Source organism: Heterodontus francisci, chromosome 28 (genome assembly GCF_036365525.1).
Source record: "Heterodontus francisci isolate sHetFra1 chromosome 28, sHetFra1.hap1, whole genome shotgun sequence".
Taxonomy (NCBI): domain Eukaryota; kingdom Metazoa; phylum Chordata; class Chondrichthyes; order Heterodontiformes; family Heterodontidae; genus Heterodontus; species Heterodontus francisci.
Genome location: NC_090398.1, coordinates 19,785,516 through 19,812,794, shown reverse-complemented (window position 1 = coordinate 19,812,794; position 27,279 = coordinate 19,785,516). Strand labels below are relative to the sequence as shown.

The 27,279-nt window shown below is 45.7% G+C and overlaps 1 protein-coding gene across 1 annotated transcript in view; it reads left to right on the top strand.

Moving 5' to 3' along the window:
- The window catches only part of LOC137385118 (NACHT, LRR and PYD domains-containing protein 3-like), a 111,389-nt gene extending 87,288 nt beyond the window's left edge, over positions 1 to 24,101 (top strand). The window contains exons 14-17 of the mRNA XM_068059912.1: positions 14,007 to 14,093; positions 14,363 to 14,533; positions 22,799 to 22,966; positions 23,134 to 24,101. Of these exons, the coding sequence (XP_067916013.1) occupies positions 14,007 to 14,093; positions 14,363 to 14,533; positions 22,799 to 22,966; positions 23,134 to 23,221 (514 nt within the window). The 3' untranslated portion in view covers positions 23,222 to 24,101. The remainder of the gene's footprint in view (positions 1 to 14,006; positions 14,094 to 14,362; positions 14,534 to 22,798; positions 22,967 to 23,133) is intronic.
- Positions 24,102 to 27,279: the final 3,178 nt, after the last annotated feature.

Genomic DNA, 27,279 nt, shown 5'->3' with positions numbered 1-27,279 from the left:
CGAGTGGTGCAGATGGAGACACCACACTTTCCCCGAGATAGGATCACAATCGCCAGTTAATTAACTGTGAGAGAGAAGGGAAAATACACTGGAAATTACTGATCAAACATTCTCTGTGTCTCAGTGAGGGCAGGATTTTACCCAGTCTATATGCAGATTGAAGTCACCCATGATTGCTGTATCACCCATGCCACATGCTTTTATAACCTCCTGATTAATACCATGCATCACACCACTATTGTTTTGTGGCCTATAAAAAAAAACTCCTACCAATATTTGCTGCCACTTGCTGTTTCTTAGCTCGACCCAAACAGATTCCACATTTTGTTCGGCCAATCTGAGATCCTTCCTTACTGATGTACTGATCCAATCCCTTATGACCAGCGCAACACTACCTCCTTTTCCTTTTGCCTGTCCTTCCTAAATGTCAAATATCCTTTCAGATTCAGTTCCCAGTCTTGGTCACCCTGTACCACGTTTCCATTATAGCAATTAGATCATACCCATTTACCTCTATTTGGGCCTTTAAATCATCTACCTTGTTGTAAATGTTGCGTGCATTCAGGTAGAATGCCCTTAACCTCATCTTCTTGACCTTATCCATTCTAAGCCTAGTTGATGCCCCCCTTTGTTTCGCCTACCTTCTGATGTAACTTGCTACTTTTCTACCTCCTGTTACCAGATTTATTTCCTTCCAATTTGAGCTACCCCTCAGGTTCCCATCCCCCTGACAAGGTAGTTTAAACGCTCCCCAACAGCACTAGCAAATCTCCCTGCGAGGATATTAGTAACGGTCTTGTTAAGGTGTAGCCCGTCCATCTTGTACAGGTCCCATCTGCCCCAGAACCGGTCCCAATGCCCCAGAAATCTGATACTCTCTCTCCTACACCAATTCTCCCGCCGCGTGTTCAATCAGTCAATTCTTTTATTCCTATGCTCAGTTGCACGTGGCACTGGGAGTAATCCTGAGATTACTGTTTTGGATGCTTCTTAATTTCCTTCCTGACTCCCTATAATCTGCTTTCAGGACCTCATACCTCTTTCTTCCTATGTCATTGTTACCAATGTGGACCACAACCTCTGACCGTTCACCCTCAGGATGCCCTGCAGCCGCTCCATATCATCCTTGACCAGCACCAGGGAGGCAACACAGCATCCTGGAGTCATGTTTGCTGCTGCAGAAACGCCTGTCTGATCCCCTGACTATCGAGTACCCTATCACTATTGTTCTTCCACTCTTCTTCTACCCCTCCTGTACATCTGAGCCACCCGTGGCGCCACGGACATTGTTCAGGCTCCACTCCTCGAGGAACCATCACTCTCGCCAGTGTCCAAGATGGAAAACCAATTAGGAAGCAAGATAGACTCAGTTTAATGGAGTAAGGCCAGGGGAAGTGGAGGCAACCGGTCCCAGAAGGCGGATTGGAAATTAAAATATTTTTTGAGGCCGTAAGTCTCGGATTTAATCTGCTTTACATGTTTAACACTGGCCAGCCAGTGTTCTCAATTATACCCACGCCACATACAAAGAAACCGGGGCTTGGTGATCGGAACCATTTCCCCATCCAGGATCGGAATGCTCCTCTGGGATTGGACCTCCTCAGCCTTCGATTGCACCCCATGACCATGCCCAGGTTTGAGATCGGGCATTCCCTGTCCCTGTTCCCATCACCTCCCTGTCACCATACTGCAGCACAGGAGACCCTTCCATGAGGTTGGGGAGCGACAGCCCAGTGATTGAAGATGGCACCATACTTTCCTTTTCTGGAGTTGAGGATTGTACACCCACTGATATCAGGCAGCCCCCATATCCAGGGTCAGCATTTGGATACCCTACCCCCGCGCCCCCCTCACCCCCACCCCCCCCCAACCTCCCACACCCCTCCCCCGGTCCTGAAGCCTTCTCCAGAGTCATCCCTTCCCGACTGGAGGTAAAGCCTGTCTATTAGGCTGATTTCAGGGTGGGGAACCGGTCAAGGATAAAAGAGGCAGTCTATGGAGTTAAAGCTCTGAAACTCCACTCTCCACATATGTCATTCACCCCTGTTAATATCCAGGCCTAAGTATTGAAGTAAAAACAAAATACTGTAGCTGCTGTATATCTGATAAAAATAGGAGAATGTTGACAACACTCAGTAGGTCAGGCAGTATCTGTGGAGAGAGAAACAGAACGTTTCAGCCTGATAGGCTGGCATCAGAACTGGAAGATATTGATAGATTTAAAACGATGATAAACAATGATGCACTATCCCAAAGTTCCCTATCATTCCATTTGTAACAACGATCTATCGATCTCTCTCTTGAGCATACTCAACCCAGCTCTCTAGGTCAGAGTATTCCAAAGATTCACTAGTGTCTTAATGAAGAAATTTCTCTTCATCTCAGTCCTAAAAGGACGACGCTTTATTCTGCACCTGTCCCCCATATCCGAGATTGTCCAGCGAGGGGAAGCATTTTCTCAGCATCTACCCTGTCAAACTCTTTCAGAATTGTATTGGTTTCAATTAGATAACCTCTTATTCTTATACTCTACATAGAGTATAGGCCTAGCCTACTCAGTCTCTCTTCATAACCTTAATTGTATGAATATTGTTTATAATTTTTGTAGGTGGTGGGCATTAACTGGGGATTCACGTGAGTGCCCTATAAATGTAGAAAGACTGGATTTAGGAGGTGCATGTTTTTCATGTGCAACACTGTAAATAAATCTAGAAGTGTGCAAAGATTTTCTCAGGTTCTATCCTTCATCAATTATCCTTCTAGATTAGAACACATTGTGAACCATCCCCTTATCGCAGGAACCCATCTCTTGAACCTTAGTTTCACTCTTTGTAAGGAGACCAAAATTGCACACTGTACTCCAGATGTGGCTTCAACAGAGCCCTGTGTAATTGTAGTAAAACTTGTTTACTCTTATACTCCAATTCCTTTGTAACAAAAGCTAACTTTGCCTTACTATTCAATTGTTGTACCTGCATGTTAACTTTCTGTGATTCACGTACAAGGACACTCAGGTCCCTCAGACTGAAAATATTTCCCAGTCCCTCTCCCTTCATAAATATTTCTGTTTTTTAAAAATTATTTTTCCAAAGAAGTTGATAACTTCTCACTTTGCCACATGGAATTCCAACTGCCATATTCTTGTCCACTCACCCAATCTGTCTATATGTAAATCTGAGTTCTTTTTGCCTTCAGTCTGGTTCAGTAAATATACCGAGTCGGATGTGTAGGTAAAATCAATTACTTTATTTAGCCAGCTGACTTACTCTGACACGACAGCACTGACTCCAACAGAGTCTGTCAGATCCACCAGAGTAAGTGACCGTTTGTGATACAGGTACTACTGTTTATACATTAAGATTCATGCTACACCTCCTTGTTTAACCAATCAGTGCAGCACAATTCAACTTCACCCACGTGGCGACATGCAGTACATCTGTTACTGAGGTTAACAATAGACTCCATTCTCCATACATACTTGTTACTAACATAATATTGTTTTGCACCAGCAAGATAAAAGAAAGCAGACAAGCAAGATAATTAGCAAGAGCATAGGAATCATCAATAAACATTCTGGTCTCACTCCCTACATTGATCATGAGTTCTGTCTCGACTTTGTGACAATTAATTGCGCTGCATCCTGCTATCTCTATGAGGTTTGCATTCCTGAGTGTTTCGTGCAGTCTGCAGCTACATCAAGCAGTGGCAGTACACGAAGATAAGAGGGGCCCAGCATTCCTTATCACTCACACAGGGATGGACATCATTTGATTCACAGGAGTCCATTTGTTCCAAACCACAGGGAGTCACACAATCAGGCCATAAAAGAACAGATGTCCTTACATTTACCGGTGTCGGCTATTCTTTGCGATCTCACACTCTCAGACTTTACTTTTAACTATTTCATTGTGGTTTCTGCCACTTAATATCATACTATCAAAGCTCAGCAAAGCTACTATTCGTAACTTGGCTATATTTCCCATCAAGCATAGTGCCATGCCGTTCTGCTCATTTCTACATCCCCCCCATTTATCATTCTATGATAACCTTCTCTCTACTGATCAACTTGTATATGAACGTATATATATTCACTAGGATTATATGGGTCTATCTACTCAAATAACACTTAAATAATATATTATAGAAGCAAAAGCTCAGCAACTTGCTGAATCAGAAGGGTAGGCTGAGCCACCCTCGGACAAGGGGGCGTGTGTTAGCCTGATCAGTATGTTTCTCATACTGACTGTTCCCTAGGATTGTCTCATGTCTGGTTGATAAGAAGAGTGCTGTTGAAGCACAATTTCTCTCTCTCTCTCTCTTGCTGTACCAGCTGCAAGGCCAAGTTGCCTCTGCCGCCCTGAAGTTATGAAATCATTTCTAATAAGCTGTCCCTCCCTACATCACCGAAGCTGGCCTGTTAGCAATACATGATTGATTAATTGTTTTATATTAAATGTTCCCATATAATACTGTTCTTAAAAATTCTAAAATCTAAATTCTGTTCTCAGTCCCTAAACTGCACAGTGGTGCAGTGGTTAGCACCACAGCCTCACAGCTCCGGCGACCCAGGTTCAATTCTGGGTACTGCCTGTGTGGAGTTTGCAAGTTCTCCCTGTGTCTGCGTGGGTTTCCTCTGGGTGCTCCGGTTTCCTCCCACATGCCAAAGACTTGCAGGGTGATAGGTTAATTGGCCATTATAAATTGCCCCTAGTATAGGTAGGTGGTAGGGAAATATAGGGACAGGTGGGGATGTGGTAGGAACATGGAATTAGTGTAGGATTAGTATAAATGGGTGGTTGATGGTCGGCACAGACTCGGTGGGCCGAAGGACCTGTTTCAGTGCTGTATCTCTGAACTAAAACTAAACTAAAATTCTGTTCTCACAGTCCCCCCCTCTTTGATTCTTCAAAACATTTTTAAAAATCATTCCCTTGATCCCACCTAATTGCTTTTAATGGTCTCCATTTGTCTAAAAACAGCCTTCAACACCCAGAGGGGTCACACTCAATACGTTGCCTGCTTGTGCCACAAGAGGGGCCTGAGGAAACTCTGTAAAGGCATAAGTTTTGCAGGGGCTTCAACTACTTGTCTACAACAGAAAAGGTGGTACACTTGTACAATTACAATTTCATTTGCAAAGCAAAAGCATAAGCAGTGTAATATTGAAAAAAGCACAATTTAAACATCACCATTACATAATCAATCAATTGTGCGAACATAATACAGTCGCAATTTCATTCTTAGAGTATACTGATCATTCACTAATTCATTTTAACAATATATGAATAGGTTATACATTTACCCTTGTGTGGCATAACTAATTGCCTATCCATTTATCGAGTAAGTTCGAATACTGATTGCCTTTTTGGGTAGCTGTTCAACCTGTGTTGATACATCCTCTTACATCACCTAATTAATTTCTAAAGTTGCCAAATTAAGTAGGTCACATATAACACCATGATACCCAAAACCACTATCAGGACATGGGAGATAATTCTAAACCAGGGGTGAATCTGCACATCCATCTTATGGATCCGCAGTTCCATAAGTCCTCCTGCCAGGTAGAATCATTTATCTTGTCAATCTCATCTTGTAGCATCTTCGACTGTTGTTCCAAACTGTAGTACACTACAGCAATGACTTCTAGCTGCTGTCTCTCTTTACCCAAGCATGTGGGCAATGGCTGAATAGTCAAATCCTCCTTAATACTTTCTGTCACAGTTATCGTTTCTGTCTTTTGTTTATGTATCTCCACCAACTCCATCTTCCCTACTCGGTTTGGTATTTGTGGGTTGAACCAAAATGTACTGTTGCTCACCGGGCAGGTCCGTTTATGTCCATACTGGTACTCCCTCGCTGTGGTGGTTAAGCAATATCTCCCCTTTCCCATGTAGGCCACATGGGTTAGCCCTGACAATGCTTTCCTTGTCTCCATGGTGTAATTTACAGTGGCATTAAATCCACATTTTGATTCTGCCATTTTATCTATAGGATGAGGACATATGACCACCTGGTTTTCCAGACTACACTCAGACAATGGACAATGTTGTTCCAGTTACCTCTTTTCCAATTTCCATAACATAGGGTAAAATATCGTTGTATTTTATGTAATCTTTTCCCCTTATCACCCCTATATTTTCTACTTTGTTCGATAAAGCTGATCCTGGCCTCTAAATCTAGTGGCACCCATGGCATTGGCAGCCTGATGCATTACAATCTTACTTAATACACTATACATATTTCTTGCCTGTTCCATACAATATCCCAGCATTTGCATCCCTGAGATATTGACCAGGACAGGCACAATCTCATATTTAACATTATCATACAACGCTTCCCCTGGGCTCGATGTACCCACATACATCCATGTTCCTTTCAACTTTCCTTATCATCTATTGCCCAATGGGAGGGGCACAAACAATTCCAAAGACACAGCTCTCAGTTACCCATTCCCCTTTCTGTCTGGTCACGCAGTTAGCACGGTCATCTGTGGAACACCGTACACACTTCCCATCCAACATGTTGTACATGTCCTGGAGAATCCAGGAGTTAATTTATATTCTTATCATCTCTACTCTTTCAAAATTATCTATATGGTCCCGTCGTGCTTGGGTTTCGTTCCCCACAATCCTTGCCCAGTTAGTAACCCATCTAATAATAATCCAAATACCTATCAATACGACCATTATTCCCTCATTACCAAATTCCTGTCTCAGCAATTGTTACAGTAATACCTTACTGTAGGGCGGCACAGTGGTGCAGTAGGGCGGCACAGTGGCGCAGTGGTTAGCACCGCAGCCTCACAGCTCCAGCGACCCGGGTTCGATTCTGGGTACTGCCTGTGCGGAGTTTGCAAGTTCTCCCTGTGTCTGCGTGGGTTTCCTCCGGGTGCTCCGGTTTCCTCCCACATGCCAAAGACTTGCAGGTTGATAGGTTAATTGGCCATTATAAATTGCCCCGAGTATAGGTAGGTGGTAGGGAAATATATAGGGACAGGTGGGGATGTGGTAGGAATATGGGATTAGTGTAGGGCTAGTATAAATGGGTGGTTGATGGTCGGCACAGACTCGGTGGGCCGAAGGGCCTGTTTCAGTGCTGTATCTCTAAACAAAAAAACCTTGTACAACTCTCTGGTCTTCTCAGGGCACCAGCCAGGTAGCTGGATATCTGAGATATTCAATATTACCGGTACCAACTAAAGCTTTATATTATCATATACAATTTTATTCGTTTTTATTATCGCAAGTCCATTTTCTGGTCCTGTAGTCAAGGCCGGGCAAGGGAGATCAGTCACTTGTGGCTGTTGGGTCGTAACCTTACTTGTTAGTAATTAAAATGTGGGGGTAATCGTGGTGATTGGAGCTTGTTGTCCGTTTAATAAATTTTGAATGCTGGTTTGATTGCTGGCTCCTTTTCTTATACACCCCCCAATTTTTTTATTTTATTTTTTGACACAAGGTCCCTTGAGGGCTTTTGCTGTCAAAATCTGACACACCTGGTAGATTAAATTGTCCACTAAAATAAAAGCAAAATACTGCAGATGCTGAAAATTGTCTCATTGATAAAGATGCTGTGATATTTGATGTCTGCAATTAAGGTCCTAAATTCTCAAAGCTGCTGGATCTCTCGCTGTGGCATTAATTCTCACATGGCCTTTCATCACCTGCTTAATAACAACCCACAAAGAATCCACTGTGGCTCTGCCCCTGAGCCCAATGGGTTAATTTGTCCAATTCTATCTGTCAATTTGGAAATTTAATGTTTAATAATGTCCAATATATATAAATTTTACTCTCAGCAATGCAAAATTGTGTGGTGGGTTAAATGGAAAAACAACAGCTGCAGCGGGGTTTTTTTTTCAAGGGGTGGAGCAAAATCGTCTCAGCTGCGTCACTTTACAAAACCTTTTTCTTCTCTGATCGAAAAAAACCACACTCCATTTTAATCTTTTTTTAAAAATCCTTTTGGTATCCTTAGGGTTGCTCTCCTTTGAAGTTGAAAATGCCACAAATGCTTCCGTTGCTTTCCAAATAACAAATCACATCTGCACACTTACACTGGTATTCCACTGTCATGCCACATATTCTGAACTCTCAGGAGATCTTATCAAAAGATCAAATATCAGCGGTGAGGAAAAGGGGGGGTGGGGGGGCACTGGTGGTGCCTATCTGAGATCTTTGCTTACCTCCCCCTGCAGGGTCCTGATGTCTCAGGTTATGGCCAGACTTTCAAATGTAGCTCTCTTAAAAACTCATATCTCCAAGAGAAAACTATCAATTGCTAGTCTTATCTACACTTTCCTGACTTTCACTGGAAAATTCGAGGCTTCTTGGAAATTAGCTGTTTATTTCACTATTTGTTTATCCCCAGAAATACTTTATTAGCGCTTGCATCAGCCAGATCTGATTGCCAATTCCCATTAATTATAATTCTCTCTCATTTTGAGCCCTGGAGAACCTTTACAATTAATATTCATAATTCCTTAAAACAGAAATCAAACATTTCCATTTGATTCCAGACATTAGTGTATATTGTTTATGTTTTTTTTTACCTTAGATGACATTTCCTAATCCAAGGATTATTATTTTTTTTAAACAAAGATGATTCCAAATTCCAATTCACTGCAATAATATTTAAAAATCAAAACTGCCAATGTTATATGAGTGAGTCCTCTGTCCGGAACTGAAGACTCCTCCAAAACATGACATAATAAACTTGTAAGTTCATTGTGGCAACAAATGAAATTTCCAGTTCTTCAACTTAAACAGGTCAATTAACCTTAACAGTATTAATTCAATTCAGACTTATTAATTTATAATACTTATTAACTACACACAGAACAGAATAGCATGTGCTTATTTTAAAAGATAGGTAAATTACTTCATTTTTCTTGTTCTTCAGGCGCCTTTCAAATGACTGTAATAAAACCAAAAACTAAAGAAAAAGTTATTTAACATTCTTACAACAAAAGATTTAACACTAGGTCCTTACACAAACTTTAATCTTTCCCATTGTCTCCTTTTTTTTTTATCCTTCTCTCCCTTAAAACAATATTCAATTCCTGACATTTGCTACTTAAAAACAGTCAGTAAAACATGTCTTTAATTTAAACTCAAAAAAAACTAGAACAGATTTTAAACTGGAACTCCAATTAAAGCAGGAGTTGTAAACTTCAAATTGGATTTCTGCCAAACATCTTCAGACCGTCAAGGTTGAAGCTTATCTCTTAGAAAATTGTTCATTGTCTTTTCACAGTTGCAAAACCAATTAAAAATAAAACTTTAACTTAAAATATAATTCCATTTTATATCCCATTCCTGGGTGCACAATCTTAAATTGAAATGAACACACTCAACAATCACTTTTCACACTCACTCAATTCCAAACAACTTAATAGACTCATGCTTTCAACACCAAAGCCAGACAACAAAGAGTTAACGACAGTCAGTTCGACAGAACACAAGCTGTACATCCCAGACATTCAATTCATTCGCGGAAGCTTCCAACATTCTCACAGTCGAATCAAAGATACAGTAACTTGTTTTTACTCTCAAACATACCTATCTTTAAAACACATATTTACCGTGGCGCTTCTGCGTCTCCTTCGAGGGGTCAAACGGACGTGGGTCGCCTTTCTCCAGAGGACACGAATTACTTGTCCCCGGGGGCGACCCTTCCCTCTTGGAAGCCGTTGAGTCCAGATTTCCTTCTACTTTCTCAAAAACCTTCTTCACTTGCGAGTTCTTTTCTATGAATCAAGTAGCATTAAAACAAAAGAAAACAAACAAGACACAAGAAAACGAATAGACACAGTAACACAAACAAAGGACGAACCACACACAAGGAGACAAACAGGCGCAGTTAATGTTAAATTCTCAAGGTCAGCTAACCGGCTCACCCCTGTCTCTCAGGCCAACGCTCTTCCGTTCCCCCTCCGTCTCACAGCCTCTCTCTCTAGGGCCAGATCCCGGCTCATGTACTCAGGAGCAACAATCACGTGCCTGTCGGGTCAATTTGGTATTAAATTTAGTTACAGCCCCAGTCGTTTACCGTCCCAGACGGTTGTCCTAACTCCTTTTGTCCCACAGCCTCTTTACTCCACCCGGTGGAGGAACAGCCTGTGCAAACTCAAATTAGGATCACCAAATTCCCGGAATTTGGTGCTACGCCAAATTTTCTAATTTTCTGGATTTTCTACTTTAGATTCTGAATCCCTGTTAGGTTCGTTTAGGATCCCATACAAAAGGGATCCTGCCGACTGCGCCAAACTGTTGGAGAAATCCAGATTATGCCAAATTGTTGAACAAATTCTCCGGACTCAGACTTTGAGAATAAACACTTTATTGCATGATATCATGGGGTGCACACCTTCCCTAAAGGCGGTCCAGTGCTACTCCACCGGACAAAGGAAAATCCACAACAGATATACAGTTACTCAGCCCATCCAGGCTGGACACAATCCAATCAGAATGGTTATTGATTACATACATTACACATATTACCAATTAGATTACTGATTAGTCATCATGTGGCAACGTGATCAGCTCATGCAAGCCCCTGATCACCAATTGATGATCTCAGGCCCCATCAATTATCCTGGAGTCTTCCAACTATCACTTTAATTGGGCCTGCATTCCTGAGGGTGCGGTGCAGTCTGCAGTTACACTGATAAGAGGGGCCCCTCTCGGTGTCTGTGCTCTGCTGTACCAGGCTCAAACTGCGAGCTAACTAACCTGTCCCACAATGCCTCGGGTAAATACTCCATTTTGTACCAATATGTAACTATACTTTCAACTTATATATGAGAGTATATATATATATATATATACATATATTCGCTAGGATTATAGCAACAGCCCCAACAAACAAATTTCTCTGCAGCACCTGTGGAAGAGCCTGTCACTCCAGAATTGGCCTTTATAGCCACTCCAGGCGCTGCTTCACAAACCACTGACCACCTCCAGGCGCGTATCCATTGTCTCTCGAGATAAGGAGGCCCAAAAGAAATATTAATCTACTTACTCAAATAACAGTTATAGAAGCAAAAGCTCAGCAAAACTGCTCCCACAGTGAGGTACCGGAAGACTGGAGGATAGCTAATGTTGTGTCTTTATTTAAGAAGGGCAGCAGGGATAAGCCAGGGAACTACAGGCCGGTGAGCCTTACATCAGTGGTGGGAAAGTTATTGGAAGGGATTCTGAGAGACAGGATTTATATGCATCTGGAAAGGCATGATCTGATTAAGGATAGTCAGCATGGCTTTGTGCGTGGGAAATCATGTCTCACGAATTTGATTGAATTTTTTGAGGATTTGACCAAGAGGATTGACGAGGGCAGGGCGATGGACGTTGTCCACATGACTTTAGCAAGGCCTTTGACAAGGTCCCACATTGTAGGCTGGTGCGGAAGGTTCGAACACATGGGATCCAGGGTGAGCTAACCAATTGGATACAAAAATTGGCTTGGTGATAGGGGGCAGAGGGTGGTAGCGGAGGGTTGTTTTTCAGATTGGAGGCCGGTGACCAGTGGTGTGCCACAGAGATTGATGCTGGGCCCTCTGTAGTTTGTCATATATATTAATGACTTGGATGTGAATGCAAGGGGCATGATTAGTACGTTTGCAGATGACACCAAAATTGGTGGTATAGTGGACAGTCAAGAATGTTGTCTCAGGTTACAAAAGGATATAGATCAACTGGGAAAGTGGGCAAGGGATTGGCAAATGGAATTTAATGCATACAAGTGTGAAGTGATGCATTTTGGGAAGTTAAACCAGGTCAGGACATTTACAGTGAATGGCAGGGCCCTGGGGAGTGTTCTTGAGCAGAGAGACCTCGGGGTGCAAGTACATTGTTCCCTGAAAGTGGCAACACAGGTAGACAGGGTGGTGAAGAAGGTGTCTGGCATGCTTGCCTTCATCAGCTGAGGCATTGAGTACAAGAGTTGGGACGTCATGTTGCAGTTGTACATAACGTTGGTTCGGCCACACTTGGAGTACTGTGTGCAGTTCTGGTAGCCGTACTGCAGGAAAGATGTGATTAAGCTAGAGAGGATGCAGAAAAGATTCACAAGGATGTGACCTGGTTTGGAGGGCCTGAGTTATAAAGAGAGATTGGATAGGCTGGGTCTGTTTTCCCTGGAGCGAAGGAGGCTGAGAAGGGACATGATAGAAGTATATAAAATTATGAGAGGCACAGATAGGGTAGATAGCCAGAGTTTGTTTCCCATGGTAGGGGTGACTAAAACTAGAGGGCATAGATTTAAGGTGAGAGAGAGGAGGTTTAAAGGGGATCAAAGGGGTAAATGTTTCACACAAAGAATAGTGGGTGTCTGGAATGAGCTGCCAGAGGAGGTGGTGGAGGCAGGGACAGTAGCAAAATTTAAGAGGCATCTGGAAAGGTACTTGAATGAGAAAGACATAGAGGGATATGGAATTAATGCAGGCAGGTGGGATTAGTATAGATAGGCTTTATGGTCGGCATGGACACAGTGGGCCGAAGGGTCTGTTTCTATGCTGTACGACTCTATGAGAATGCTCCACTTTCCTGTATTGTTTATTTTCAGGTTCATTTCATTTTCTGTTCATCCCTCCCCATCTCCCCACCCTCCCCCACCCTGCCCCGTCTTATTAGTTTAAAGCCTTTACCATCTCCCTATTTACTCTTTCCACTTGGACACAGGTCCCATCCCGGTTCAGGTGGAGTCTGTAAACTCAGTATAACTCCTTCCTGTGCCAGTACCGGTGCCAGTGTTTCATTTAAAGGAACCCCTCTTTCCCACACCAGCTCTTTAGCCACACTTTAATTCTCCTGATTTGACTGTTTCTTTGCCAATTCACATGTGGCTTGGGAAATAATCCAGTGATTATTGCCCTTGAGGTCCTGCTTTTTAATTTAGCTCCTAACACCTGATATTTCCTCAGCAGGATCTCCTCCCGGTTCCTACATATGTCGTTTGTTCCAACATCGACCACGACAACTGGATTATTCCCTCCCCTTCCAAATTGCTCTCCTGCCACCATAAGATATCCCTTACCCTGGCACCTTGTAGACAACGCACCCGACAGGATTCTCATTCATGGCTGCAGAGGACACTATCCATCCCTCTAATTATAGAAACCCTTATCACTACCACATTCTATTCTGCTCTTTCCCCCTTGGACAGTCTTCTGAGCCACAGTGCCTTGGTCTACATTGTGACTGTCCTCCCCACAGTCTTTCTTCTTGTCCTCACAGGTAACAAGTACATTGTACCTTTTGGACAGGACCTGTGTTTGAGGAACCTCCTTCTCAACCTCTCCTCAGTCCTCACCACGCTGCTCCCTAATGGTTACATCTTCTTCTTGAACCTGTGATTTTCTCTGAACTGTGACTGTGTTCTGGATAAAACTGTGAAGAAATTCCTCCCCCTCCCTTATGTTTGGGAATGTCTCAAACTCACATTCCAGCCCATTGACTCTGAGCTGGAATGACTGAAGACGGAGACATTTCCTGCTGGTGTGGGAATGTGGGACAGTCTCGCTATCCACAAACTCCCACATCCTACAGTCCCAACACGTAGCCTGCCCTGTCATCTCTAGTCTTTTATAATTAATTTGTTTATTGATAATCTGAATAAATGTAATTAGGTCTTTTAAAACAATTCATAATAAATGTATTAATTAGTTCATTTATCGAATTAATTTAATAAAATAATAGATTTATTTCCCCAAGCAATACTTTATTCAAATGCTGTCACTTAGAGAGACAAAAACACACTGTAATACTCAACAACCAATCACCTACGTTCTGTCCTGTTACTTCCCTCTTTGATGTTTATTGACAGCTCCTGAATATATGAGGAGTTCGACAGTGTGAGATTCATTGTCAGTGATGGGAAAATCTGGTTGTTAATTTCCTCAAGTCTTTTTCAGTGTTTCCTGTAACATTCAACAGAAAGTGAATTGTATGAGGTCCAGGGTTTGATTCAGTTTGTTTCTCACTCTCTCTCTGTCTGTTTGTGTTTAGCCTGGATTCCAATAATCTGGGAGATTCAGGAGTGAAACTACTGTCTGTGGCTTTGAGGAACCCGGACTGTAAAATACAGAAACTGGGGTAAGTACCAGACTGTGGGAGATTGTGTTTATAATAACTGGGTATCTGACACTGTACATTACTATTAATATCAGTAATGGTGTTATTAATAAACACTGTGCATTATTATTAGTATCAGTAATAGTGTTGTTGCTAAGCACTGCATATTACTCTACTAATAACACCATCAGTAATAATGTTATTAATAAACCACCCCCCCGCACTCTCTGCACTTCCTCCCCCTCCCCCCCCCGCTCTGATTCCTGTTATTTCTCCATCTTTGATCCCAGGCTGGGAGGAAACAATCTCACAGATTCTTGTATCGAAGATCTCGCCTCCGCTCTCAGTACAAACCGATCACTGACGGATCTGGACCTGAGTTGTAATAAACTGGGAGATTCAGGAGTGAAACTACTGTCTGAGGCTCTGAGGAACCCGGACTGTAAAATACAGAAACTGGGGTAAGTACCAGACTGTGTGAGATTGTGTTTATAATAACTGGGTATCTGACACTGTACATTACTATTAATATCAGTAATGGTGTTATTAATAAACACGGTGCATTATTATTAGTATCAGCAATGGTGTTATTACTAAGCACTGCATATTACTCTAGTAATAACACCATCAGTAACAATGTTATTAATAAACACTGGGGATTTACTCTAATTCCTGTTATTTCTCCATCTGTGATGCCAGGCTGGTAGAAAACAATCTCACATCTTCTTGTATCGAAGATCTCGCATCTACTCTCAGTACAAACCGATCTATATATGTATATGGATTTCAGTAAGGCGCTTGATAAGGTTCCCCACGGTAGGCTATTGCAGAAAATACGGAAGTATGGGGTTGAAGGTGATTCAGAGCTTTGGATCAGAAATTGGCTAGCTGAAAGAAGACAGAGGGTGGTGGTTGATGGCAAATGTTCATCCTGGAGTTTAGTTACTAGTGGTGTACCGCAAGGATCTGTTTTGGGGCCACTGCTGTTTGTCATTTTTATAAATGACCTGGAAGAGGGTGTAGAAGGGTGGGCTAGTAAATTTGCAGATGACATTAAGGTCAGTGGAGTTGTGGATAGTGCCGAAGGATGTTGTAGGGTACAGAGGGACATAGATAGGCTGCAGAGCTGGGCTGAGAGATGGCAAATGGAGTTTAATGCGGAAAAGTGTGAGGTGATTCACTTTGGAAGGAGTAACAGGAATGCAGAGTACTGGGCTAATGGGAAGATTCTTGGTAGTGTGGATGAACAGAGAGATCTTGGTGTCCAGGTGCATAAATCCCTGAAGGTTGCTACCCAGGTTAATAGGGCTGTTAAGAAGGCAGAGGGTGTGTTAGCTTTTATTAGTAGGGGGATCGAGTTTCGGAGCCACGAGGTCATGCTGCAGCTGTACAAAACTCTGGTGAGACCGCACCTGGAGTATTGCGTGCAGTTCTGGTCACCGCATTTTGGGAAGGATGTGGAAGCTATGGAAAGGGTGCAGAGGAGATTTACTAGGATGTTGCCTGGGATGGAGGGAAGGTCTTACGAGGAAAGGCTGAGGGACTTGAGGTTGTTTTCGTTGGAGAGAAGGAGGAGGAGAGGTGACTTAATAGAGACATATAAGATAATCAGACGGTTAGATAGGGTGGATAGTGAGCGTCTTTTTCCTCGGATGGTGATGGCAAACACGAGGGGACATAGCTTCAAGTTGAGGGGTGATAGATATAGGACAGATGTGAGAGGTAGTTTCTTTACTCAGAGAGTAGTAAGGGCGTGGAACGCCCTGCCTGCAGCAGTAGTAGATTCGCCAACTTTAAGGGCATTTAAGTGGTCATTGGATAGACATATGGATGAAAATGGAATAGTGCAGGTCAGATGGTTTCACAGGTCGGCGCAACATCGAGGGCCGAAGGGCCTGTACTGCGCTGTAATGTTCTAATTCTAATTCTGACTGATCTGGACCTGAATTTTAATAAACTGGGAGATTCAGGAGTGAAACTACCGTTTGACGCTCTGAGGAACCCGGACTGTAAAATACAGAAACTGAAGTAAGTGATAATTGTATATTAATTGTGTGCAGATAGTGGGCATTAACTGGGGTTTCACTTGAGCACATATAAATAGACATTTATCAATACTGTGGTGTGGTTGAGTGAGGAGGTGTATGTTTGTAATGCTAAACTCTAAATTAATGTAAGACTGAGTAAAGATTAGCTCCAGTAATATTCTTCACCAACTGGATTTCCAGAGTAGAATATGGTAACAGAGAATGGTCCCCTCAAGGTGAAGGGCGAAGGTTATGAAAAAAAGGCTGCGTTTGCTGACAATGTAACCACCAGGTGGCACTGCACTGGCACATGTGCAAATGCAGCCTGCTGCACTGAAATGTCACTGTCTGCGGTGTTCGGGTAGCTGCCAGGACTAAAGATGGAGCTGTTCAAATAATCACAGAAAGGCAACTGAAACACATGGCAGCACACAATGGCTGGACAGGGAGCGGGGTGTGTCGGGGGGGATGTGAGGTGGGAGCGGAGAGAGGGAGGGCTGGGGCAGAGGACGACCAGAGTGAGGATGGGGGGTGGGGGGAGTGGGGATGAAGAATGAAGAGGGGTGGGGAGAGGGGAGCGAAGAGCGGGGTGGGGAGCGAGTGGTGGGGAGTGAGCGGGAGGAAGCAGGGAGTGAGTGGCCTGCAGTCAGTGGCCGGGGGCTGGGGAGAAGGAGTGCACACTCGCACCCACCGCCACCAAGTTCTTCAGGCTACTCCCGCCCCCCCTCCCCCCACCGCTAACCCCCCACTTACTCCCCCCACTTACTCCCCCCGCTTCCCCCCTTCGCTCTCCCCCCGCTTCCTCCCTTCGCTCTCCCCCCGCTTCCTCCCCTCGCTCTCCCCCCGCTCGCTCTCCCCCCGTATCCCCCCCCTCGCTCTCTGCCCGCTTCCCCCCTCGATCTCTGCCCGCTTGCCCCCTCGCTCTCTTCCCGCTTCCCCCCCTTCGCGCTCTCCCCACTTCCCCCCTCGCTCTCTCCCCGCTTCCCCCTCACTCTCTCCCCCTTCCCCCCCCCTGCTTCTCTCCCCACTCGCTCTCTCTCGTTTTCTCCCCGTTTCCCCGCGTTATGTGATGACATCTTCTGCCCATGCACTAACCAGTCCTGGCAATGCGGAATGCCACACACGTGCAGAGAGTAGGAGCTTGTTTGCACATGTGTACAGCTCGGTGTAGTCTGATGATGTCAGGCTGCTCAATTCAACACAAAACAAAAACAATTGAACCCGAACTGCCTCACCCCTCAATAGCAGTGATCACCACTTCCACCCCCCGTCAAATACACCACTCCCTCCCGCGATTGCCGCTTCTCTTTCCCTCTCCCTCCCACACACATCTTCCTGCCGCTCCCGACTGCTCACCACTCCATTTCACCATTCTCTCCCATACCCGTCTGCTCGCTGTTCCCTCCCGCTGCTCGATCCCCACCTCACCACCCAGAGAAGCAGCGGGGGTGCTGGGGCTGTATGTGTGGGTGACAGAAGTGAGTCCAGCAGGAAGCGAGTGGCGGGATGGAGCAGGAGACGTGGCCGGGGCAGTTGGAGGGTGTGGGTGGGGATTTAGCGACTAGGCAGGATGGAGCAGTGAAGAGTCGGGAGTGGCGAGCAGGCGGGCACGGGAGAGAACAGTGGGAGAGAGCGAGGAAGAGAAGCAGCGACTGAGGCGTGATGGTGGGAGGGAGCGGGGTACTGTTGGAGGGAGAGAGATTGTGAACACGGCCATTGAGGGGTGAAGCAACACTCGGGCATTATTACGTCTGACGTCATTACATGGTGACGTTGACACACACGTGCACAGACCCATACTGGCAAGCTGACAAATGTTCAGACACAGTGATGACGTCAGTGATCGATCTGCACATGCTCTGCATTGTCAGGAGATATTCCGAAAAAAATAACAGACAAAAAACTACAATCCAAGCAGCAATGATCAGAAATAGCCGAAAGCAAGTGTAAATTGTTGGGCTTTGATTACCCTCCGATGTTCTCGGAATCTGAACCATATGACCAGGTGAGGTGAAAGTGATTGCTCTTGATATCGAGGCAGCATTTGACCGAGTGGGACATCAAGGAGCCCGAGGCAAATTGAAGTTAGTGGGAATCAGGGGGAAAACTCTCCACTGGTTGGTGTTATGAGCGAGGATGGAGGAGTGCACTGTCTTTCTCTAGTTCCACTTCTCCACAGGTCACAACATATATTTAAATGTTTTACCCAGTTACTGATACAGCCAATTATATACTTCATCTATTTCAGTTTCTGAATAAAAATCTACCAACCAAGTTTCTTTAATTTATTATAAAACAAGACTCATTTCATAAAGATACAAAGGTTATTAACACACAGGTTGAAATATGAAAGTATAAATATATTCCCTTCGAACATCAACACTTACAAGTTTCACACCATTTAAAAAACACTCTGCTTTTCTATTTTTACTACCAAAGTGAATAACTTTACACTTCCCTACATTATATTCCATCTACCATTCTCAACTGCTCAGATACTGAAGTAGTCCATGTCCCCATGAGGCCAGACCTGGACAATATCCAGGCTTGGGCTGATAAGTGCTAAGTAACATTCATGCCAAACAAGTGCCAGGCAATGCTCATCTTCAACAAGAGAGAATCTAACCATCTCCCCTTGACATTCAACGGCATTAATATTGCTGGATCCCCCACTATCAACATCCTGGGAGTTACCATTGACCAGAAACTGAACTGGAGCAGCATTATAAATACTGTGTCTACAAGAGCAGGTCTGAGGCTGGAAATTCTACAGTGAGTAGTCCACCCCCTGACTCCCCAAACCTGTCCACCATCTACAAGGCACAAATCAAGAGTGTGATAGAATACTGTCTACTTGCCTGAATGAGGGCAGCTCCAACAACACTCAGGAAGTTCAACACCATCCAGGATAAATGCAGCCCACTTGATCGACACCCCATTCACCACCTTAAACATTCACTCCCTCTACCAGGGACGGACAATAGCAGCAGAGTGTACCAGATACAAGATGCACTACAGCAACTCACCATGCCTCCTTCAACAGCACCTTCCAAACCCACGACCTCTTCCACCTCGAAGGAAAAGGCAGCAGATGCGTGGGAAGTTTTCCTCCAGGCCACACACCATCCTGACTTGGGAATATATCACCGTTCCTTCACTGTTGCTGGATCAACATCCTGGAATTCCCTCTCTAACAGCATTGTGGATGTACCTACACCAGATAGACTGCAGAGGTTCAAGAAGGCAGCTCACCACCACCTTCCCAAGGGCAATTAGGGATGGACAACAAATACTGGTCTTGCCAGTGACGCCCACATCCCACAAAACAAATAAGTATAAAAAATAACCAGTGGAAGAATGAAGTGGAGATGTGGACATGGGTTGTGTCCCGATGAGAAATCTGGAGAAATGTGTGTTTAAGTTCCCATCCCTAGGTGACCCAAAGAACATGAAACTAGTCATTTTTAGCGATGGTTCACATGCTAATCTTCCTGATGGGTATTCTAGTGCAGCTGGTTTCATAATATTACTGATGGGTGAAAATGGGAGATACCGTCCTTCAGCTCGGGAAGCTCAGAAAATAAAAAGGGTTGTTAAAAGTACTTCAGCTGATTGACACACTGGCCCTTGTGGAGACAGTGGATATGGGATTCTATTTGTCAAATATTGTAAGTGAGATTCTATACAAGGGGTTTACTGAAGATCACATACTCATTGAATGTTATGTAGATAATTGTTCATTGTTGGCTGATGCACATTCTACTAAAAGTGTCAGAAAAGGTTCCAGATCGACCTTGCTGGCTTGAAAGAAATGCCGGTTTAGTCTGAAAGAACGAGTTTGTGATGCAGAGGTTATGATAGATACACAACTCCAGCAGTCTCTGTCCATTCTAATTCATCCTTCCAATGCCATAGCGCCCGAGGCAGGAGGGCCATGAATCATGGTCGGCCCCATCCCTGGCGTTAAAGTCCCCCAGCAGGAACAAATGGTCGGTATTAGAAATGCTACTAATGATATTATGGAATTCCTTGTAGAACTGGTCTTTAACTTCAGGTGGGGAGCAGAGTGTTAGAGCTTAGATGCTGAGTAGGTGTACTGGACCAGAGACAGTGAGCAGTCCAATGGACAGTATGCGTTCCGAGCTATTTGAAGGTGGCTCTATCATGCTGAGCAAAGAGTTTCTGATGGCGAAGCACGCTCCATGCTGTCTTGGTTCTTCAGGATCCCTACCCTGCCAGTAGAAGGTGTAGTCTTGCTCTCTTAGACATCTGCTCACAGCAGGCGTGTCTCCTGAAGTGCTGCAATGTCCACATTGAGTCTACTGAGCTCATTGTTAATGATGGCGGTCTTCCGAGAGTCATTGGTTTGTGTAAGGTTTTCCGACAGGCCAGGACACATAGTTCTGATGTTCCAGTTTGCAAAACGAAGGGCTGGTACCTTCTTTCCTTTTTTTGTCGTGCTGTTTGGTGCGGTGTTACAGTCCACTTGTCGGGCAATGACCCTGAGCTCCAAGCACCCATTGAAGCAAGTGGACTGTGGCAGGACAGAACCTTAGTGACCGGGGACTGCACGGTTTGAGGCGGGCAGAAGGGGGTGCGAGTGGGGAGGGGGGAAGGGGGTGCGAGTGGGGAGGGGGGAAGGGGGTGCGAGTGGGGAGGGGGGAAGGGGGTGCGAGTGGGGAGGGGGGAAGGAGGGTGTGAGTGGGGAGGGGGAAGGAGGGTGCGAGTGGGGAGGGGGGCGCGAGGGGTGCAAGGGGAGGAGTGGGTGTGAGGGGTTGGGGGAAGGGGTGTGAGGGGGTGGGGGAAGGGGAGGGAAGGGGTGTGAGGGGGTGCGAGGGGGTGGGGGAAGGGGAGGGAAGGGGTGTGAGGGGGTGCGAGGGGGTGGGGGAAGGGGAGGGAAGGGGTGCGAGGGGGGTGGGGGAAGGGAGGGAAGGGTGCGAGGGGGTGGGGGAAGGGGTGCGAGGGGTGGGGGAAGGGGAGGAAGGGGTGCGAGGGGGTAAGGGGGTGGGGGAGGGAATGGGTGCGAGGGGGTAAGGGGGTGGGGGGAGGGAATGGGTGCGAGGGGGTAAGGGGGTGAGGGGGTAAGGGGGTGGGGGGAGGGAATGGGTGGGGGGGGTAAGGGGGTGGGGGGAGGGAATGGGTGGGGGGGGTAAGGGGGTGGGGGGAGGGAATGGGTGCGAGGGGGTAAGGGGGTGGGGGGAGGGAATGGGTGCGAGGGGGTAAGGGGGTGGGGGGAGGGAATGGGTGCGAGGGGGGAAGGGGAGGGAAGGGGGGCGAGGGGGTGGGGGAAGGGGGGCGAGGGGGTGGGGGAAGGGGGGCGAGGGGGTGGGGGAAGGGGTGCGAGGGGGGCGAGGGGGTGGGGGAAGGGGTGCGAGGGGGTAAGGGGGTGGGGGGAGGGAATGGGTGTGAGGGGGGTAAGGGGGTGGGGGGAGGGAATGGGTGCGAGGGGGGAAGGGGTGGGGGTGGGGGAAGGGGTGCGAGGGGGGAAGGGTGAGCGAGGAGGGAGGAGTGGGGGAAATGGTTGCAAGGGGGAGGGGAGTCGGAAGGGGGTGCGAGGGGGATGTGGGGGGAAGGCGAGGGGGATGTGGGGGGAAGGGGGAGGGGGATGGGAGGGGGATGTGGGGGGAAGGGGAGGGGGATGGGAGGGGGATGCGAGGGGGAGTGGGTGTGTGGGGGGAAGGGGTGCGAGGGGGGGAAGAGGGAGGGGGAGCGGGAAGGGGGGTGCGAGTGGGGAGGGGGGTTGCGAGGGGGAGTGGGTTGCGAGGGGGATACGAGGGGGGAGGGGGGTTGCGAGGGGGAGGGGGGTTGCGATGGGGATGCGAGGGGGAGGGGGTTGCGAGTGGGGAGGGGGGTTGCGATGGGGATGCGAGGGGGAGGGGGTTGCGAGTGGGGAGGGGGGTTACGAGGGGGGATGCGAGGGGGAGGGGGTTGCGAGGGGGGAGGGGGGGTTGCGAGGGGGGAGGGGGGGGTTGCGATGGGGATGCGAGGGGGAGGGGGATGCGAGGGGGAGGGGGTTGCGAGGGGGGAGGGGGGTTGCGATGGGGATGCGAGGGGGGAGGGGGTTGCGAGGGGGGTTGCGATGGGGATGCGAGGGGGAGGGGGTTGCGAGGGGGGAGGGGGGGTGTGAGGGGGGAGGGGGGGGGTGCGAGGGGAGGCTTCCGGCGGGGTTTGCGACCCTGGCGAGCGGGCCAGCCCACAGCCTGCACGGCCTCCTCGATGTCACCGTCCTCCAGGCTGACTCTGTCCTCCTGGTCACCATCCAGCTCACGGTGGAACTTCTTTCCCGGCTCCCAGCTGTGACGGTGGAAGGGCGACCGAGGCCGGATTGAGGTCCTGAGCCTCGACGACCACCTCATGGGCACTCGGGCCACCTGCTCCTCCCCATCGAGCTCCCAGTAGATGAATGAAGGGTTCACTGAAATAGCTGAACATTAAAGCTGCTCTTGTGCATTCTTGTGTATTCCAGCCTGAATTTCTCTCTCACCTGCTCTCCTGGCTGCAGCTCTTAGTCCAGTCTTTCCTGTTTAGTTTGTTCAAATCCCATCTACTTTGTGGAAATGGTGAAGAATCTTTCAATATCTTTACTAATTCATATTATTAATTATTATATAATTATTATTTATTAATATCAGTAATAGTGTTATTAATGAACACTGGAGATTTACACTGATTCCTGTTATTTCTCTCTCTGATCCCCAGTCTATGGGGTGTCGGTCTCACAGATTCTTGTGTCGAGGATCTCGCCTCTGCTCTCAGTACAAAACAGTCACTGAAGTCTCTGAACCTGAGATCAAACTCCTTCACAGACCGATCTGTCCCCGCTCTCCGCCACCTCATACTGAACTGCAGGAATCTGGAGTGGATCCAGTGAGTGTTTGTGTTAATGTTTAATGTAATAAATAAAATATAAATGGGATTCAGTCACTCTTATCAGTAATATCTCTAATTATTATTGAAATATTAATCCCAGTCTCCCTGTTATTTACATTATTGTTCAGTCTGTTTATTTCCTGTTTAATTTTAATCTGTTTCAGGTTGTGGGGGAATCGGTTCAGTTCAAATGGAAAGAATCAGCTGCAGTCGCTGCAGGATACAAGACCCGGACTGAATGTGGTTGTGTGAACATTTCAATTTGTAAACATCACTGGTCTCTCTCTCTGAACATTTTTGGCCAATTTTCTGTCCTTCCCCTTTAATTGGCCGCGCTCCAGGTTTAATTCCTATTGGCTGTTTCACTGTTTCTAGTTCGAGCTGAGCGAGTGTCATCTCCCATTGTGACATCAGAGGCCCAGCAACAGGGTCACGTGACTCAGCCGCCCGGCCCCACAGCGCTGCTTCTGCAGGATATCCGGGACTGAATGTTCCCCAATGGGGCACTGGGGAAATGTACAGACAGGAAGGGTCCAGGGTGGGGCTCAGTCTGGGCTGCAGTGGGACACTGGTAATTACACTCAATATCCCTGGGTTTGGGAATTACATTATCCAGGGTTCACACTCAGCATCAGTACCCAGTGACCCTGCTGGGAAGTGAACCTGTGTGTGTTCAGGATGGAGACAGGCTCTGTTCAGCTTGGATAGATCCCACCGTCCAATAGATACCAATGCCCAGTGTCCGGGGTCACCCAGAGGGAGTATCCTATTGGGGAGGTTCCTGAAACTGGTGCACCCAGGATGGGTCAGCACTGCGAGAGGAGAAATGGGGAAAGTGCCAGTCGGGAATCCTACTGTTCTGTCTGGGTGATCGTGAGCATTTATAGTGTTTAAGGATCCTGAACTTAACGTGTTTCTGGCACCAGCATGGGAGCAGGTACTGGTGTTACCATGGAAATTAAACATTGTGTACTTACTGTGGACTGAATTTTCAAACGGAATCACCTGAGACTGTAAACCATGAGATTGTGAAAAGGTGCAATGACCCTGTGAAACATCCTGAGGAAACTGAGGGGTCGATGAACGGACTTGTTACCTGTACTCACCTGGATTTGTATAATGACTTCCACTTGGAAATGTTTTATTAAACTTCACCTCTGTGTCACTGCCTCCTGGATGATGTAACAGTACTGATGAGAATTGTTATTGTGTGATGTTGAATTAAATGATACATTATCTTAACAAGTACATCTCAGGACTTCTTACCAACTTCAAATTTGAGAATAGTTTCAGAGAGTTTTGACCATGGAATCCCTTCTTATATTTTCTGGTCATAGAAAAGCCTCTGGAGACTGAGTTCATTCAATCGTGACCTCACTATTGTTTGAATTGTCCAATTAGGAAACGATCTGTCCACCCAAACCAGGTCAGAATCTCAAAATCTCTGACTTCCCACACTCGGACTCCTATCAGCTCGAATGTGAACGCCTGGTAAAAGCAAGTAGAAATGATGTGGCCTTAACATCCAGCTAATTTGCCTCGGCACAACCTATATCTGAGCCTCTGAGATTCTGCTAAGGTGTTTATCTTTTACTTCTCACACAGCAGGTCACCTGTTTTCACACTCTACTGCATCTCTGTTGAAGTTTACTATTGACCAGGGTTATAAAGTTACAATCAGATCTAGGCTGATCAGGGTGATGTCAGGAAGCACTTCTCCCAATAAGAAAAGTGGAAATCTGGATCCTCACCGAAACGACTGTGGATGCTGAGGGTGTATTTGAAAAGTGAAAACATATTGATGGACCTGACTGATGAGTTAGACAATGTGTAAAGGCTGGTCAATGGGTTTAAGACACAGAGGGATTGAATGGCCTCCTAGTGGTCATGTTTGAGTTGTTATAATCACAGAGATGAGATTAATATACTGTTCATTTATGCCCCAGGAGGATTTACACAACGGAAGGTTTCGGGCCTTTTAGAATTGTTGATTTCAGACACATTTATTCTCTATTAGCGAGAGGGAGAATATGTGTGAGTAAAAAGGCAGAAAGGGTTAGGAAACAAATGTGAGTAAATTGAATGAAGAGACGGCAGGTTGATTGGCCTCTTATTATTGTTAAAGCTGGTCTATTCGTACCGAGTCCATTAGTCAGCCCTGAAAACGGTTTATTAGACAAACTAAGGCAAAGTGTGAAATCCCAGATATTACCTAAACCGGGGAATGTTACCTGTATTTTCTGCTTTTATTACTTGTTAAACTGGCTGCTTTATTTAAATTTCTCTGAAAACATTCAGCCAAGGGTGAGTAATCTTTCTGATCTCTTGGGCACCGCACCTTACACTTACTGAGTTCAGTATTTACATTTCAGGGTTTTGTGTTACTTCAAATAATTCAACTAAAATATGATATGGAGTGAACCACTGAATTTCACACATGTAAAAAGGTTAGTCTAGCAGTTATGGTGATACATTACAAGGTTATAACAGTAAGCATTGTAAGTTAATACAATACACCTTGTGTCCGTAAGTCGCTGCTTAAAATATCAGACTGTGGTTCTCCGTCCACTCCATTCATTACCACTGAGTCTTACAGTGATTTAGTCATTTCCAACACAGAAGGAGGACATTCAGCCCATCGAGTCCATGCCAGCTCTCCACAGAGCTATGCTGTCAGTCCCACTCCCTGGCTCGATCCCCGTAGCCCTGCAAGTCTATTTCTCTCAGGTGACCATCCAACTTCCTCTTGAAGTCATTGATCGTCTCCACTTCCACTACCCTTGTGGGCAGTGAGTTCCAGGTCATTACCACCCTGTGTAAAACAGTGTTTCCTCATATTCCCCCCGGCATCTTTTGCACAAAACTTTCAATCTGTGTCCCCAAGTCCTTGTAACATTTGTTGATGGGAACAGCTTTTCCTTGTTTAACTTATCGAAGCCTGTTATAATCTTATACACTTCTATTAAATCTCCCCTCAATCTCCCCTCAATCTCCTTTGTTCTAAAGAAAACTAACCCAGCTTTTCCACCTTAACCTTGTAACTAAATTCTCCATCCCTGGAACCAGTCTGGTAAATCTCCTCTGCACCCTCTCAAGGACCCTCACATCCTTCCTGAAGTGTGGTGACCAGAACTGGACACAGTTTTCTCCAGTTGGGGCCTCGCCAGAGCTTTATAAAGTTTCACCAAAACTTCCCTGCTTTTGTATCCCAAGATCCCACATACTTTACTAACTACTCTCTCAATATGCCCTGCCACATTCAAAGATCTATGCACAATCTATGACTTAAAATGGTAAACAGATGTATGTATAGTTTTACTGAGGTTCTGAGAGAGCAGAGAGCAACTGTTGGAGACACACACACAAATACAGACACAGAAACACACACAGACAGACAGAAACACACACACACAGACAGAGTGACTGAGGGACAAAGAGCAACAGAAGTATTTTTAAATTTCCAGAAGGAATTCAATAAAGTCAATCTTTGATTTAAAAATGAACAATTGATTTTGCATCAATGAGTATTTGCAGAAGACATTTCCAAACGAATACCACCTTTTGTGTGGAGAAGTGTTTCCTAACTTCACTCCTGAAATGTCTGCCTCTCATTTTTAGACTATGCTCACTTGTCCCAGACTCCCCAACCTACCGAAATAGTTTTACCCAAACTACCCCATCAATTCCCTTTAATATCTCAACAACATTGATCAAATCAGCCCTGACCCACCTAAATTCGAGGGAATACATACCTAGCTTGTGTAATATCACCTCGTAATTAACCCTTGGAGTCCAGTTATCATTCTGGTAAATCTACACTGCACTCAAATGGACATGGAACTCCCACCCCACCCCCACCCCCCCCCCCCCGCCAAGTCTCTTTGCACCTCCAGTGTTTCTAGTTTTTCATATCTATAAAGTTTCTGTTCTGTTCTTTTTTGCTGACATTGAAATTCATCCACCACAGTTTTGCTCATTCACGTGAGACATTAATATCTCTTAGTAAATTTATGCTTCTAGCTACACTGCTGACAATGCTGCCTATTTCTGTGTCAATGGCAAACCTGGGAATGTGGCATTCTTCCCCATCATCTTCAATCATTAATAAATACAGTAAAACTGAGACACACACAGGCTTTGTACCAGCAGACAGGAGGGAATCATTCCATCCTAGAGGTTTTTAATTCCAGATTTATGTTTTTTCAAAGAAAAAATCAGAATTCAAGTTCCCAGCAGTTAGTGTGGGATTTGAACTCCTGCTTTTTTCAATCATCAGCTCAGGCCTTCAAATTAAAACCATTAAAAAGAGA